Source organism: Biomphalaria glabrata, chromosome 7, assembly GCF_947242115.1.
Source record: "Biomphalaria glabrata chromosome 7, xgBioGlab47.1, whole genome shotgun sequence".
NCBI classification, from domain to species: domain Eukaryota; kingdom Metazoa; phylum Mollusca; class Gastropoda; family Planorbidae; genus Biomphalaria; species Biomphalaria glabrata.
The window spans coordinates 27,118,026-27,133,600 of NC_074717.1; the positions used below are offsets into that span (position 1 = coordinate 27,118,026).

Here is a 15,575-nt window from a genome sequence, read left to right on the forward strand (position 1 = left end):
TCTGGGAGAAGGTTTTCTGTGCTGCCTTTAGGCGCTCAGTAAATACAACTCTGTTGGAGTCGGTTGTTGAACCTCGAGCTCCCTTCATAGGTAGCCAAGCCAAGTTTAAGCCTACTTGCCCCTCCCCCGCCCCCTTTCCATGAATCTCTTGGTTGCTTGAGCTGAAAACTTTTGGGGATAAATAAAGGTCCATTCTTTCTGCTTGCAACACAAAACTTAGATTTAAAACTTTTGTCTACTTTTGAAATCTACTTACTCAGTAACCTTGTTTGATGTAAGAACCAAGTGCATTAAAGACAACAGGAACTTAGTGGGAAGTCCAGAGCATGTTTTTTGAATGCTGTAGTTCTAGTGCTAGGTTTCTGTTCTACACGTTTAGCTCACAATTCCCACCCACCTAAATTGCTCAACACAATAACTTAGTATTTAAAAAACAAAACGGCTCATTTTACTTACACTTGACTCTATCAAGGATACAGTTGTTGTTTTTTTTTATCAACCTGAGGTATGTACTTGCTAAGTTTTATAAAAGTTAAAAGTGGGTGTCTAGGCTTGTAAAGCTTTTTGAGTGTATTTGTTAAAGGGTGTGATGATACTTACATTTGTGAAGTCAACTGGAGGATGAAAACAACATGATGATTGGTGTCTGGCTAAGATAAACTACCAATGATTGGAATGCTTCCATCTGTTCACTTCATTTAATGTAGACTGAATGTCATCATTTCATTACATTCTTTGTTTATCTAAATATTTTCAGAAAAGGAACAAAGCACTCTAGATTCATCTCAAGTTTATGTTGGGTTTACATTCTTTGCATATTAATTATTTACCATACAACTTTTTGACCACATTTTTGTTTTCTTCCCCATCCCACCATTTTGGATTTTGAAAATTAGTTCGTCGCTTACTGGAAAACAAAGTCAGCCCAGACGTGACCAATGAAGATGGCCTTACATCTTTACACCAGGTCAGTAGAAACCAGTAGAAACCTTGATCATATTTATATGCAAGCGAATTCACTAATGGGCTGAGGAGGGCACACACTATAACTGCAATGCTTAAGCCACAGACTAGACCTTCTTGTTATTCAGAGAGGCCTATGAGTGGGTTCAGACATGGACGTTTGACATGGATAGAGTGATGTTGTTCACACACATAATCATGCTCTGCCAACTACATGTTATTATAAATGATGCATACAACTCCACTGGAAAGAATCAAAAGAATAAAATGTCTTATGTACCATGTGTTGGACATCAAAAAATGATTTGATTGGCAACTAATGTGGGGCAAGAGTGTGGAGGCTGTTGTTGGCTATCAGGGCTGAGATTACTTATGATAATGAAAAATCTTTTTCTACCCTATAGATCTGTATATTAATAACAAGTATGTCCTTGTTTCACTGGGGATGCCAGATACATATTTTGTTTGGTAATCTGTGCCCAGCAATTAGTTCAGTCAGATTGACAGATAAATATCCTCATATAATAAAAACTAGACAGTGATTAATGAGGTGCAGAAACTAACCATTCTCTTTGTTGGCTTAGAGATCTAAAAACAGCGGTTCCGTATTTCTTCTTAAATAATAATAACAATATAAAAAAAGATTACACTTAGCTTCTTAATTAACTCTCAGCAAAGAAATTAGGCAGCTTTAATGATAGAGCTGTCGAAGAAAGATTATAGTCCATAAATCTAGCTCAGCAGAGTAAAACCGAAGTCAAGCAGGTTAGAACTTCTGAAAACACTTTGTAAAACATTAATAAGCACTTTATAAAACTTCATACAAAAATTAATTTGTTAAACTTATTTTTAAAAAATCCTAAAACAAATATAAATTTTATGGTATACAGAAAAGTGAATGTATCAAATCTTTAAAAGAAAAAAAAAAGGTGAAAATTAGTTTTTGTGTCAACAAATTGTAAAAAGTGATGCCAAAAATAGATCATGGTACCAAAAAGGCAATACCAATGTTAGAAGTAAAATGATAGCTTGCTGTCTAGAATTTGTTTATTTGTATATACTCACCACCCAGATGGATTAAAAAAGTTCAACTGCAATGCTGTTCACACCTGTCGTTAATAAACATTGCCCTTGCAGGCTTTAGCAACATGTGGAAAGTCCTTGCTGAGATAAAAAAAAAAGATTAATGAGGACTTTTCTTGGTGAAAACTTTTAATGCATTTATATTTAATATATCACTTAATATATTTAGTATTAAACAATCACCTTGAGATGTCTATTTATGCTTCACAGCAGATAACTTTGTTTAAAGAGTGCATTAAAAAAATTTAATGTTTATATTTGGTAACCAATGCATACTCTTATATTGGTTCCATCATATCCTACCATGTTCTACTGGATAAACAACAGGATAACCAAGGTACCACCTTCGCCTTTACCTATCCTTTAGTCTGTTGGACCATTGGGGCACCACACAAGATTTGTCAACCGTCTCTCCATTCCTGTCTTTTGCCTTGGATAGAACCTCATTGAATGGCAGGCCCATCTATTCTTTTATGTTGTTTTCCCATCGCTTTCTCTGTCTGCTTTGTCTTTTTCTTGGTACTGTTCTCTGAAGGAAGGTCTTTGCCAGGCAATAATAATATGGCCAATGCAATGTGCACCAATTAACGGTTGCAGAAAAGAGTGTGGGATAATAGCTTTAGTTTACTGAACCTGTGTGATGAGCACTCTGCTATACTGAATTGAAACATGGTCAACTTACTCATTGCTGGAAAAAAAAAAGCTAAATACCTTCTACCTTCGATCCTAAGGCATATCTTTAAAATAACGTGGCAAGATAAAATAACCAATGAGGAAGTGCTGCAGGGTGCCAGGACATCTGTGTTGTGCTATCAGCAGCAGACTCCTTGGCTTGCTTGGTCACGTTCATAGAATGCCAAAGAATGCCAAAAGGTCGACTTCCACAAGACATTCTGTATGGCAATCTAACAGAAGGCAGGAGAGCTGCTGGTCATCCACTTTTAAGGTATACAGATGTATGCAAAAGCGACATGAAGCTCTTCAAAATCAACACTAACAGTTGGGAAATAGTGGCACTGGATAGATCCACATGGACATGATGCATAAAGGAAGGGTCCCGGATTGCAGATGCCATACACAACACTGTGACTGCAGCTGTGTATCAAGGATTTGGTTTCTTAAGTCACACAAGAAGTTACAAAGAGAAAAGATTATCTCTCGAGATGTAAAATGCCACAGAATGCATTATATTAACACATTAAATTCAAACTTAAAGCACTATTATGTCACACACTAATTTCAGGGGCATGCTATGCATCTCTATATCTCTGGCCTTTTTTTTTTTACCTTAGCAATCTATATCTGTGTCTCACAGACCATTTTCTTGAATTAGTTGATTAGTGAAAGGATTGGACATAATGCCTATATCACCGTTTTGAACCCATCTATTTTACATATATTTTGAGCTGTTTTATTGGGATACAATTCTTGCTGGCTTATGTTGACTTTAACCATAGTAGATGTCATTATATGGCCTAGGTATTGACTGCACTACTACAAGCCCCTTATTGTCTATCTTAATTCAATTCTAAAGGATCCATGTACAGTGGCTTGTACTGTGAGTACAACTAGAGAACTAGAAACTTTAAAACAAAAATTTGGTTTGTGTTTCAGTGTTGTATAGATGACAATGAAGAAATGTTAAAGTTGTTACTTGAATATGGAGCCAATGTGAATGCTTGTGATAGTGAAATGTGGACACCCCTCCATGCTGCTGCCACATGTGGTCATGTGAACTTGTGCAGGCATCTCATTGAGAGGTAGGCCAATGACTATTAGGCCCTTTTTTCTTATAGTCCAATGATTTTTTTTTTATTTCTATCTCTTAATTAATTAATTAATAGAAAAAAAAGTTAAGACACTCTCTACAATTTAAAGTATTAATTTACAACAATCAAATAATAAAATCATAAAAATGTTGAATTTGATATGTATATTTTTATTTTACAGTCCCCTGTTGTATAAATACTGTACTTGCCAGTATTAGATTTAAATTACAGCAAGCTTTTTTTTTTGCTTATACACAAAGGCTAGCACACTGTTCATCCTAATACCACTGCATGCTAATCCCCAACATAAAACTGAATAGACTAATGAATAGCTCTTCTTTACAATAAAGGAAAAAGAGATGCTTAAAGGTATTTTAATTAGCTCTAGTTCTTAAATGTGTCACAACATAACAGCATTGTGCAACAAAAGATTGTCTAGACCTGGCTCATCTACTACCTCTTCTATTAGATCTAAATTTGTTAGCAATGTTGACATCAATAGCAATAGTAAAATCAGAAATAAGGTAGATCAAACTTTTAATATCTAACTTGACCATCCAGGTCTATAGTGCTACCTGGCACAGCATTGCTACCCAGACCCCTCGAACATCCCTTCCATTTATCAATCCTCACAAACAATTCTATATTTAGGGTCAACACAACACAAGGTTTCTTTCAAAGACAAACAAAGATGATATATCTAATTTAAATTACATCTCTCTCTCTCTAACAATGCAACAGTACAACATTAATACATTACATAAGGATAGCTTCAAAAGTGGTCTATAGACCACAGTTAAATAGGGTGTCATGTGGCCAGCACAACAACCAACCGCCTTTACTTTTCCATAACTAATGTCAGGTACCTTTTAGAGCTGGGAGAACTCAGAGAAGATCCTGTAATCTTAAAAAATCCCAGGATTTGAACCCTGTACCCTCCGGTTCAAAAGCCAAGTGCTTTACCACTCAGCCACCACACCTCTTACAGAAGTGGTAGTAAAGTAAAAACATAAATGGAGCTTAAAACTTTAAGTAGTGAAAAAAACAGTGAGGAATAAGCATCCCCAGTAACATATGACAGCAGCAGTAATGTACCATGGTTAATAAGGGAAGAAGGGGAAGAAAATAGGGTGAAAATACATTTGATTTTGAAAACTACCCCAATCTGATCATTCTTTTGTTTTTTACTGTACTTATGATCTTAAACGAATTTCACCTTGGTCATTCAGTAGATGGTAATTGTTAATTCTGTGTAAAAATGTAAAGTGACTTATATCCAGAGTACATTTATATATTCATAGAAGTCTTTATAATATGACTAGATGGAGAAAGTACAGCTCAGTTGTACTAAAAAATCCATTTATCCTGATTGGTCCAAGAGTCTGACCTTTGAGCTGGACTCTCTATTGACACTTGTGCTCATTGTTCTATTTCCCCAGAGGGGCTGAGCTGTTAGCAGTGAATGCTGATGGAAATATGCCATATGACATTTGTGAGGATGAAGTTACATTAGATTACATAGAGTCAGAAATGGCAAAGAGGGGTAAGCTATGAATATTTATGAGCTGCTCTAATAATGATCATTTATCTTGTATTATAAATTCAATTGAGAGTCCTCCCATCATTCCCCAACCATTTCCACTTTTTTACTTTGTATTACAGTTTCTAGAAGATCATTTGGGAATTATTTTTTATATTAGAGAAAAAGAGAAATTCAAAATTGATCAGAATTATAATAATGGTTTGATTTATTCATTCACATTATTATATTTTATTTTTAACAATAAAAAGTCTTTCCCTTGCAAAAACTTCCTTTAGAAAGGTTTCATTTTAGTAATATAAGAGAAGTCCAACAGCATTTTTGAAAGAAATTAGTTTGTAAAAATGTTTTATCTCTAGGTATTACACAGGAGCAAATAGATAATACAAGGCTGACAACTGAGAGACAAATGTTAAATGACTTAAAGGAGTTGTCTGCTGCTGGTGGGGATTTAGAAGTTAGGGATCCTGTTGGAGCTTCAATGGTAAATTCTTAATATTTTTTTTTGAGCAATTGATTTTCTTAAATCGAACTAACCTTTAGGCCAATAGCTAGTTGTTGTTTTTTTTTTTTTTTTTTTTTTTATACCATAATATTTAAAATTGTTAAACCTTAGTACCTTGTTTTGTTATGAATTGTCTATATTTTCCAGCTACATATAGCAGCTGCCAATGGCTATTTAGATGTTGTGGAGTTGTTATTGGACCATCATGTTAGTGTTGACCCTAAAGACAATGAATCCTGGCAACCAATACATGCTGCAGCTTACTGGGGCCAAGTATGTTATTTTACTAAGTTTCCCTTGTAGTAAGATAACTTGTTGACAGTATACATTTGATTGTCTCTACTTGGGAGTTGTGTTGTACTTTCCTTACATTTAGATGAATATATTAGAATATTACAAAATCCACATCAGTATGGGTGAAACACATTTGACATGTTATTTTTTTTTTGTCTTTCATTTCTTCTAGCTGGACATATTAGAACTACTTGTACAAAATGGAGCTGACTTGGATGCAAAAACTAAAAATAATGAGACACCTTTTGGTAAGATATATTTCTTATATACACATTACACCATTATACAAATCATGTTGAGAAAGTGTCCTCGGTGTGAAATGTGGCAAAATAAGTAGGTCAAATTCAGGCTTTCATGCCAAGTTGAAGCCCTGATTCTTTCTTAATAAAAGTCCCATGGTAATTTTTGTTGTTCTTCATCTAATTTCATATTTTTCATGCTTACTTTTTATAGCTTTCTGGACTAAGTTTGTTTCTGTTGACTATTTATTGTATGTAGTTTTATGGGTTTCACCCAAAGTCAGTTACTTGATGTCACTTGAAGAAAACAGTCATTACAGCTATCTTAAAATGTATTACATTTGTATAACAAATTCTAAACTTGGGAAGACTTGTATTCTCAACATTATATGCTAGGGTCAATATAAAATAAAAGTCAGTTTAAGTTGAATGAGACAACAGAATGCTAACAAGAATTGTTTTCTATCTTTGCTTAAAATAAAACTTGTGAGAAGTATCTTTTCTATTCTTTGTAGTGTACAATGGTTAACATTTGGCTAGTACAATGACCAATTGTCTTTACTTCTGTACTTGGGGCCTCCTAAAAATCCCTAGTCCTCCCCAGGATTTGAGCCCAGGACCCCTCAGTTTGGAAGCTGTGCTTTACCACTTGGCCAACACACCTCTCCTCTGAAAGATATATACACAAGTGCCTGTGTTATCAACCCATTAACAGATCTATTTTTTTTTTTTTATTTTGTTGAGTATGTTGTCTCCTTGATGCCATTTTTAAATATAATTTTACTTCAGTTTGCGTATTAGAAAATGTTTTCTTCTCTGACATCAGACTTGAGTGAAGATCCAGACATTAAACAGAGAATACTGGACCTCAAAGATGAGATAGAGACTAACAAGGCCAGTAGGCTTCGACCTGGCTCCTCCAGAAGGCACAAGCATACTACAAGAACGTAAGTGACTAGAACTGCCTTTATACTTTCCTTCTCTGTCTTGTAGAATATTTTTTTTTTTTTTGTTTCCAATGTCAGGCTCTACAGTTGCTCTTACTAATGATAATTTCAAAAGCAGTCTACTGTTTCATACTTTTTAACAAAACAAAAAAAAAAGCATATATATAGTAAAGAGAAAATATAATTTGCATCATTTTGTTTTATACATACAAACTAAAAACGCCTAATTACAACTCTGCTTTATTCTTATTAAGGTGAATAATCTTTGTATCATTATTTAACCTGCTTCTTTGAGCTTTATGTGGAGAACTTCTTACATTCACATTGGTCGACAAAGAACACTTTTTGCAAATGTATCTCTTACTAAATGCTAAAATGCTACTTATAACAGAGAATATATCGACCATGATATACTTAACTCTGGATTCAAATTTAACAATTAACTTGGTAGAAATAGATATCATCTAAGTCAATGTCCTAATTAGTTTAACAATAACAAAGCACATGTACTAAATTGTTTGATAAAATCTTAATGCAGGTTCAAAAATGTACTTCATTTTTTTTTCTCTCACAAGTACAATGTGGCCACCATTATTTGTTTATGTAACTTTAACTTTGTGGTACTTTCATAAACTAGAATTAGATTTCATCATAAATGGTGTGGAATCAATGTAGAGATCTGGTCAGGTCTTTTAGGGAAATATCCCCAAGTAGTGCTTACAATAGATGCACTTTTTGTTGGTGTTAACTTTGATGTGTCATGCACATAGATAAGTTACTTCACTAACAGCTGGAAAAACAAATTTAACTATGAGATTTGAGCAGGTGAGACATTCTGAGTCAACATTTGGAACTGTCCCATTCTGGACTTTGTCCACTCCTGTTCTTCCTGGATTGTTCCTCTATTGAAAACAAAACGTTCTTAGATCTGTGATGGAAAGGGTTAAACTTGATAGTATTGGGATAACTGTTTAAAGATATTACTAGTGTTAACATGATGCTAACAGCCACTTGTAGGCACTGTGTTAATCCTCTTGCACATTAAACACTAGGTCTGCTTCAGTCTGTATTGTTAATGCTGTTATTCCCATTACTGGTACACAAAACTCAGCTGGTCAAAAGTGTTGAATGTGTGTTATTATCATTATACAGAGTGTTGAAGAGTTTGTTCGTTTGTTCAGTGATTGTTTCTTCATGTTCGACTATAAACTTTAGTAAGTTCAGTTTATGTTGTTAAGTCCAATGATTAACATACCACTGAAGAAACTATTATAAAGCACAATAATGTTTTAAATTATTTTAAGTGTTGTTGTTTTTTTAAGATCTTTAAGATCCTTCCTAACATTAGAAATGTTATTTAACTAAATTAAAGTCATTATAATGGAACTATAAAGAAGTTTGCAAGTTTCAACTCTAGCTATAAACAAAATGTGAACACAAGGGACCCAGGTGGTTTTAAAGTTTGTATAAATGATTACTAGAAATCAATTATCATGTTTTTAGTTAGTTTTTAGGACCCAAAACTGAAAATGTCTTTTTCAGAATGTTGTTTAGAAATAGAGTAGATGTAATAAAACATATCGAGATTTATTTCTCCAGTTACTCCTACTCCCTAAAATCTATTTGTCCAACTTGCATTGATCATCTTCATACAAATGTATTCATCTTGTATTCATCTTTTATCAGTTCAACTAAGGTTTTAGCTCTACTATTAGCATAGAAAGTATCTTTTGCATGTGATCTAAGGTCCACATTGTTTCTGAAAGGTTTTTTTGCCTTCTGACAGCATCAGAAACTTGTATACTTCTTTTTTAACAATGCTACTGGAAGCCTCAATTTCTTCTGTCATTGTAATGACTGTACTCTTTGACTTTCTGAATGTCTGTGTAATAGTATAAAGAGTTTGTTTTTGTTTTGTTCATTATTTGACACTGTATTTTATTTGTTTTATGTCACTTCAGTTTAATTGAAAAGGGGGGAGGCTATATTTGCAAGATTATTGGTTTTGTGGAAGAGGTACTGGCAGATAATCAATTAAAAGCTTATTGGTAGATATTGTTGAAATTGTAAAATTAAAAATAAAAATTATTTGAATCCCTCTTGACTTATTAGTATAAATTTTAAGAGCTTTTTATAAGATAACATTTTTTTCTATCAGACTTATTTTACAATAAATAAGCAGATACTCACTTCAGCAATAGATTTCAATTATATGCAGTTACAACTCCATGTTTGTAAGAATAAAGAAACCAGCAATTTAGCTGATGGGGTATCAGATGACTAAGGTCGTTAAGTCAAAAATAGTCAACATTCTCTATACTATCAAATGATATTAAGTTTGGCAGTTTGTCCAATTTTTGTTAAAACCTATTTGTTGTTGTAGAAATAAATGCCTGCTGTTCAAAGTTTGCCTGTTGCATAGCTTGAACATAGGACTATGTCATAATTAGTCACTTTCTGGCATTATCAATACATAGTGTGTTGTTATGGGTGTGGCTCAGCCCCTTGCCTGATGTGTGTGTGTTGCTCCCAATCACTTTGAAACATTTGAATGCTCCTGACCGTCCTGTTTCTCTTTCAGCTCCAGCACTCATCATCACCAAGACTCTGTGTATAGTTCAAACTCATCTCTCAACTCCAAACCTAGTGGCAGGTTGGACTAGCCCCTTGTCTCACTTATACCATCACATTAATCCTATAATCTTAATCATATAATTGGTCTTCTCCAATTTTTTTTTAAAATTATTAAAACCATAATAATTTACTTTTATCTGACATCTGTGTATTTAATACAGATGTGCAATCAATTTCCACTTGTAATAAACAATAATTTGTACATTATTAATTCAAATCAGAAGAGGCAATTCAATATTGCAATGATTAAGGCCTTTTATATATGAAAGAAGCTCACAAGCATACTACATTTTAACAAGGTGGATGTTAGCATCAGCCGCTTGGCTTTAGTCATTCTTTCTCAGTCAAAAAGAGAATGTTTTTATAATAAATCTGCCAAACTCATTAATTAAATTTTCACTGCTTCTGCACTATAAATTTTAAGTTTTCATTTTATTTTTGGATAAGAAAGGAAATTGCCAACATCAATTAAAACTTAAGTTTTTATCTCAAGAACTATAAAATCAGTGTTGTAAATAAATTAAGGATTATGGGACGCCTGATTGTAACATCTGCCATATTGTTTTTCTCAATAACTTGGTTGGAGTAATAGGCCCTTAAATTATTTACATTAGAGCTATACTAGTTGAACATGACCCTAGTCATGGGAGCCAACACAAGGAAATTTTACCTTTGGAAATTGTATAACTACTTTGCTTCATCTGTTGTATTGAACTGCTGTAACATTAATAACATTAAATAAATAGAAATTTCTAAAAATTGTGCAATGTTGAACTAAAAGTGTATTCCTATAGAGAAATAAAAAAAAACACCTAGAAAGAATGGATAAAGTCTTATTAAAAATATAGAATCTGTATGTATGAAACAATATTAATTATAGTCTGTAAACAATAATGCTACTATTAATACAGTTTCTAATGTGGCTGATCTGATCTAAAATTTCAGTGCATAACTTTTAAAAAATAACAAAACAACAACAGACAAACAAAAAAAATCAATTAAAAGATATAGTTTAGGGTACTACGATTTAAAATTTTAATGCCATTAGAAGTAGCCTATCCACAACAATCCAAATGTTTTGTCATAAGTAATTAAAAAAAATATACATACTCATCATAAGTAGTGCCATTTTTCTTTTTAGCAGCATGTTTGAACTTATGCATGCCAAACCTATTTGCATATACTTTTTGTGTTTTCTGCTTAAGCATGGATGTCTGTATTTATTCCTGTAGCTTCTAAGGTTTGTTCCATCTTTTAGACCATACTACTTTTTAATGAAAAATGTGCAAACAAAATAAATAAAATGAAACATTGATGGATCTGAAGACATGGTGCAATATCTCTTAGAAATACATCACTATCTTCTGACCTGGTGCAACATCTCTTAGAAATACATCACTATCATCTGACATGGTGCAATATCTCTTAGAAATACATCACTATCATCTGACATGGTGCAATATCTCTTAGAAATACATCACTATCATCTGACTTGGTGCAATATCTCTTAGAAATACATCACTATCATCTGACTTGGTGCAATACAATATCTCTTAGAAATACATCACTATCATCTGACTTGGTGCAATATCTCTTAGAAATACATCACTATCATCTGACTTGGTGCAATACAATATCTCTTAGAAATACATCACTATCATCTGACTTGGTGCAATATCTCTTAGAAATACATCACTATCATCTGACATGGTGCAATATCTCTTAGAAGACTAAGACTAAGACTGCTTTATTGATCCTTACGGAAATTTGCTGTGATTACAAGGACTCTTTTCTCATATAAAGACAACAGAACAAAAAAATACACATAAATACAACAGACACAACATAAAGAGTTCATTCAGTGACTACACACAGGTATCTTGGTGCTTTTCATGTTCCCTGATCAATGAGTGGCGGTGATAGAGTCTGACCAAGTGAGGTACGAACGAGTTTTTGTACCACTCCGTTCTTGTTTTGATTGACAGCAGTCGCCCACTTTGCGACGACCTGACGTAGTTCTGATGGAGCGGGTGGCCGTTGTCTTCCAAGATTTTTTCGATTTTTCGTAGGCACTTTCGTTCAAAAAGTTCCTTTAAATGTGGTAATGTTGTGAGTGTAATTTTTTATGCTTTTTTTATGATGTTTTCTAGACGTCGCAACAGTTTAGATGAGGTGTTGCCTTATTCTGTATATCAGCAGATTTTGTATAGTTGCACCGTAAAATGTCTCAAGGATCTTCTTGTTTAGTTTAAAGCTATTGAGTTTGTATAGAAAAAAGAGTCGCTAGGCTGTTTTCTTTGTCAGAGTTCCAAGGTGGTCTTCCCATGAAAGCTTGTTTTTGATGATAACGCCTAGATATTTATATGCCTTTACATGTTCTATAGATGTAGTGTTTATTTGCAGTTCACGTATAGTTTTTTTTTTTCTAAAATCTATTATAAGTTCTTTAGTTTTTGTGACATTCAGTTCTAGAAAGTTGTCGGTGCACCAGTTTGTAAACTCTTCTATCAAGCTTCGATGCTGAATTTCGTCTCCTGAAATAAGACAGACTATGGCAGTATCATCAGCGAATTTAATGAGTTTAACTGAGTCATAGATGCTTCTTATGTCATTAGTGTAAAGAGTGTACAGTACAGGAGAAATACATCACTATCATCTGACCTGGTGCAATATCTCTTAGAAATACATCACTATCATCTGACATGGTGCAATATCTCTTAGAAATACATCACTGTCATCTGACATGGTGCAATATCTCTTAGAAATACATCACTGTCATCTGACATGGTGCAATATCTCTTAGAAATACATCACTGTCATCTGACATGGTGCAATATCTCTTAGAAATACATCACTATCATCTGACATGGTGCAATATCTCTTAGAAATACATCACTATCATCTGACATGGTGCAATATCTCTTAGAAATACATCACTATCATCTGACATGGTGCTATTCAACATCTCTTAGAAATAAGAGTTTTCTGATAATACTTCAAGATATAATTATCTTCATTTTACTTTTCCGCTTTGCTAATTGTCATATGTTAATGTCTTGCATGATTAGTGTCCAGTTGGCCTGCTGCATTATTAGACTAACAGTTGTCTTTTCCATATGCTACTGTATGCTCAGTCCAAGAAACATTTTTCTAATATCTTTGTAGAGTTTAAAAAAAAAAGTAACTTGACCAATAACTTAGGGAGTACTGATCCGTTTTCTTGACATGTTTTTATTTCTTGACAATTTGTAATGATACCAAACTCTCTAGTTCTTGAACATTGCTATCTGTTTTATTTTGTTCTTTTCTAGAAACTTGATATGAACTCATCTGCTGTCAGCTATAGTAATAGAATATCAGTTCCAACAACATTTGATTGAAATATTAATGGATTTAAATAATTCAACCTTGATGATGCCAGCTCAGTTTCTTTTTTAGAAATATTTAGTTTACTAGTTCTTTGTTATTTTCACACAAAATATATTTTGTTTCACATGAATTGCCATTGAAATTGTTACTAACATTTTTAGTTAGATGTATATCATTCTATTCTTTATAAAATATAAATACACATATATTTTGTATCATTTTATCTTCATCATATTATTTTATACATCTTTTGAACAATCTCTTCAGTAATCATTGTTATAACAAAGCTATTAATGATCTTTAACATTTCTGACCAAACTCTATTTCATTATTATATGTCATTTCATCCAGTTTAATGCTTGAAAACCATTTGCCAAGTGAAAAACATTTTACTTTTTAAAAGCCTTCTAATTATCATAAAATATTCATTTAAATTTATTTTTAATTGAGCTGGTTTACGAAATTTACAAAGACATCTATGTTTATGTTTCTTGCTTTTGCAATCATAGCTTTGTTCTGTTTACTAATCAAAGGTTTACAATAAAATGCTCATTAACTCATTTTTTTAAACTCTTGTCAATACATTTTTTTTGTTGGTCATTTCAACTTAGAATTTTTTTTAAAAAAATTGGATTAGAAATTTTTAAACTTTTGTCAGTTATCTCAACCAGAAATTTTTTTTTGCAAATTATAATTTCCATTGATTACTATTCCAATAGCTAGCAATGGGATTGATTTACCTTTTTTTTTTAAATCATGTTAACTAAAACTAAATCTAATAAACCCAATGTAAATTGTTTCTCGTTTGATCAGTGCCTCCATGAGACGCAGCTCACTCAGAGGAGAAAAGAGTAATCTCTTCAAAAAGGAAGCCCAAGAAGAAGCTCTCCATTTTGGCCTTCGTATGATGCAGGATGAAGAAGAATTGCCAGTATGTTCCCCTTAGATCTACTGTATTCCATTGACTCTATCTTTGATTACTAATAGGGAGACAACAAATAGGGACAGTCAGTAGTAATACTGCCCTGTTTTAGTCTTTATGAACATCAAATTAAAAAAAAATTTACCACAAGGCTTAGTTATTCATGTTTTCTTTAGTGCTTACCTCCCTTATTATCTCTGCTTGACCTGCTTTCCCCATTCCCTTGCTGATGAGACTCTCAAATAAACAGCAACACACATAGTGCCTCTGTGGGAAAACTAAGGGAGTTGTGCTATGGCCAAGTAGTAGGTACTGTGAATTAGTCAGTGGTAGGGTATGGCAGAAACAAGTTCATTTCTCAATTGGTTTTAAATGGCAGCTGGTCAATGTGTTCCAGATTACTTTGACCTCCTTCAAACATGGAGCGTCTATGGTTCATCTCATAGAAATGAGATAAAAGCCTGGGCATTAGCTATGGTTGAAACACTATCGCTTACAAAGAAGTTCCCTCTCTCTACAAGCATGAATTATGTCCAAAGGAATGTCAGGTACTCGATACAGTCTGGGATAAGCAGCATTGCAGGCTCTGACAGGATGTAACACTGTACACTGCTAGCTAGCCACCAGCTGAAGATTTCTTCCATGTTTGGGTTTAAGCCCAAAGGCATCAGAGGTTTGAATTCTTGTTCTTCTAGGTGGGTAACCAGCCAAGGCTAACAAACCCTTCTTGCCAGAAGCTTACTGGTTTAGGCACAGTTGTTTTCCTTTTTTAGTGATAACAGTTCTGCAGGTCTCAATATCTGAGCCACTTGTGAAGGCCTGCTTGTCATAGGCTATTTGAGACCCATGCCATTGGAAGCATTTTATAGGTAGAGGAGAGCCACTTCTGGCTACATCTTATGGAACCATTGTTTGCTAGATAATATTCTTAAAAACAATGGGATTAAAAGTAAGTCAGAAAGGTACCCTTTTCAGACTTTGAGATCTATAGGGCAGATGATGTAAAAGTCATATTTTTCTGTGGCCCATGGTTGACAAGGGTGTTATGTGACCAGCACAATGACCAACCACTTTTACTTTTCCCCAAATAATGTCAGGTATCCATTTCACTCAGAACCAATGTTCTAAATCTTTCAAATCATTCTTAAATTCTTATACATTTTTTCTCATAGTTTTTTTTTTGGTAATATCTAAATGGATATATACATAGTTTTGAACCTACTTTTTGAAACAAACTAACGGAAAGGTCTAATGAATTAATATTTTGCTTTTATTACTTCTTAAAAAGATACTGTATAAGTTTTTGCTGT

General features: G+C 33.4%; 1 protein-coding gene across 3 annotated transcripts in view; it reads left to right on the plus strand.

Annotated features, from left to right (window-relative positions):
• Window positions 1-15,575, plus strand: part of LOC106070447 (protein phosphatase 1 regulatory subunit 16A-like) — a 47,168-nt gene that overhangs the window by 26,335 nt on the left and 5,258 nt on the right. For 2 of the 3 annotated variants that reach the window (XM_056034843.1, XM_013230362.2), the window contains 9 exons: window positions 897-967; window positions 3,661-3,806; window positions 5,255-5,358; window positions 5,715-5,839; window positions 6,008-6,133; window positions 6,327-6,402; window positions 7,220-7,340; window positions 9,922-9,993; window positions 14,157-14,274. In XM_056034843.1, the coding sequence (XP_055890818.1) occupies window positions 897-967; window positions 3,661-3,806; window positions 5,255-5,358; window positions 5,715-5,839; window positions 6,008-6,133; window positions 6,327-6,402; window positions 7,220-7,340; window positions 9,922-9,993; window positions 14,157-14,274 (959 nt within the window). The remainder of the gene's footprint in view (window positions 1-896; window positions 968-3,660; window positions 3,807-5,254; window positions 5,359-5,714; window positions 5,840-6,007; window positions 6,134-6,326; window positions 6,403-7,219; window positions 7,341-9,921; window positions 9,994-14,156; window positions 14,275-15,575) is intronic. The other variant, XM_013230374.2, reaches the window with a different exon arrangement.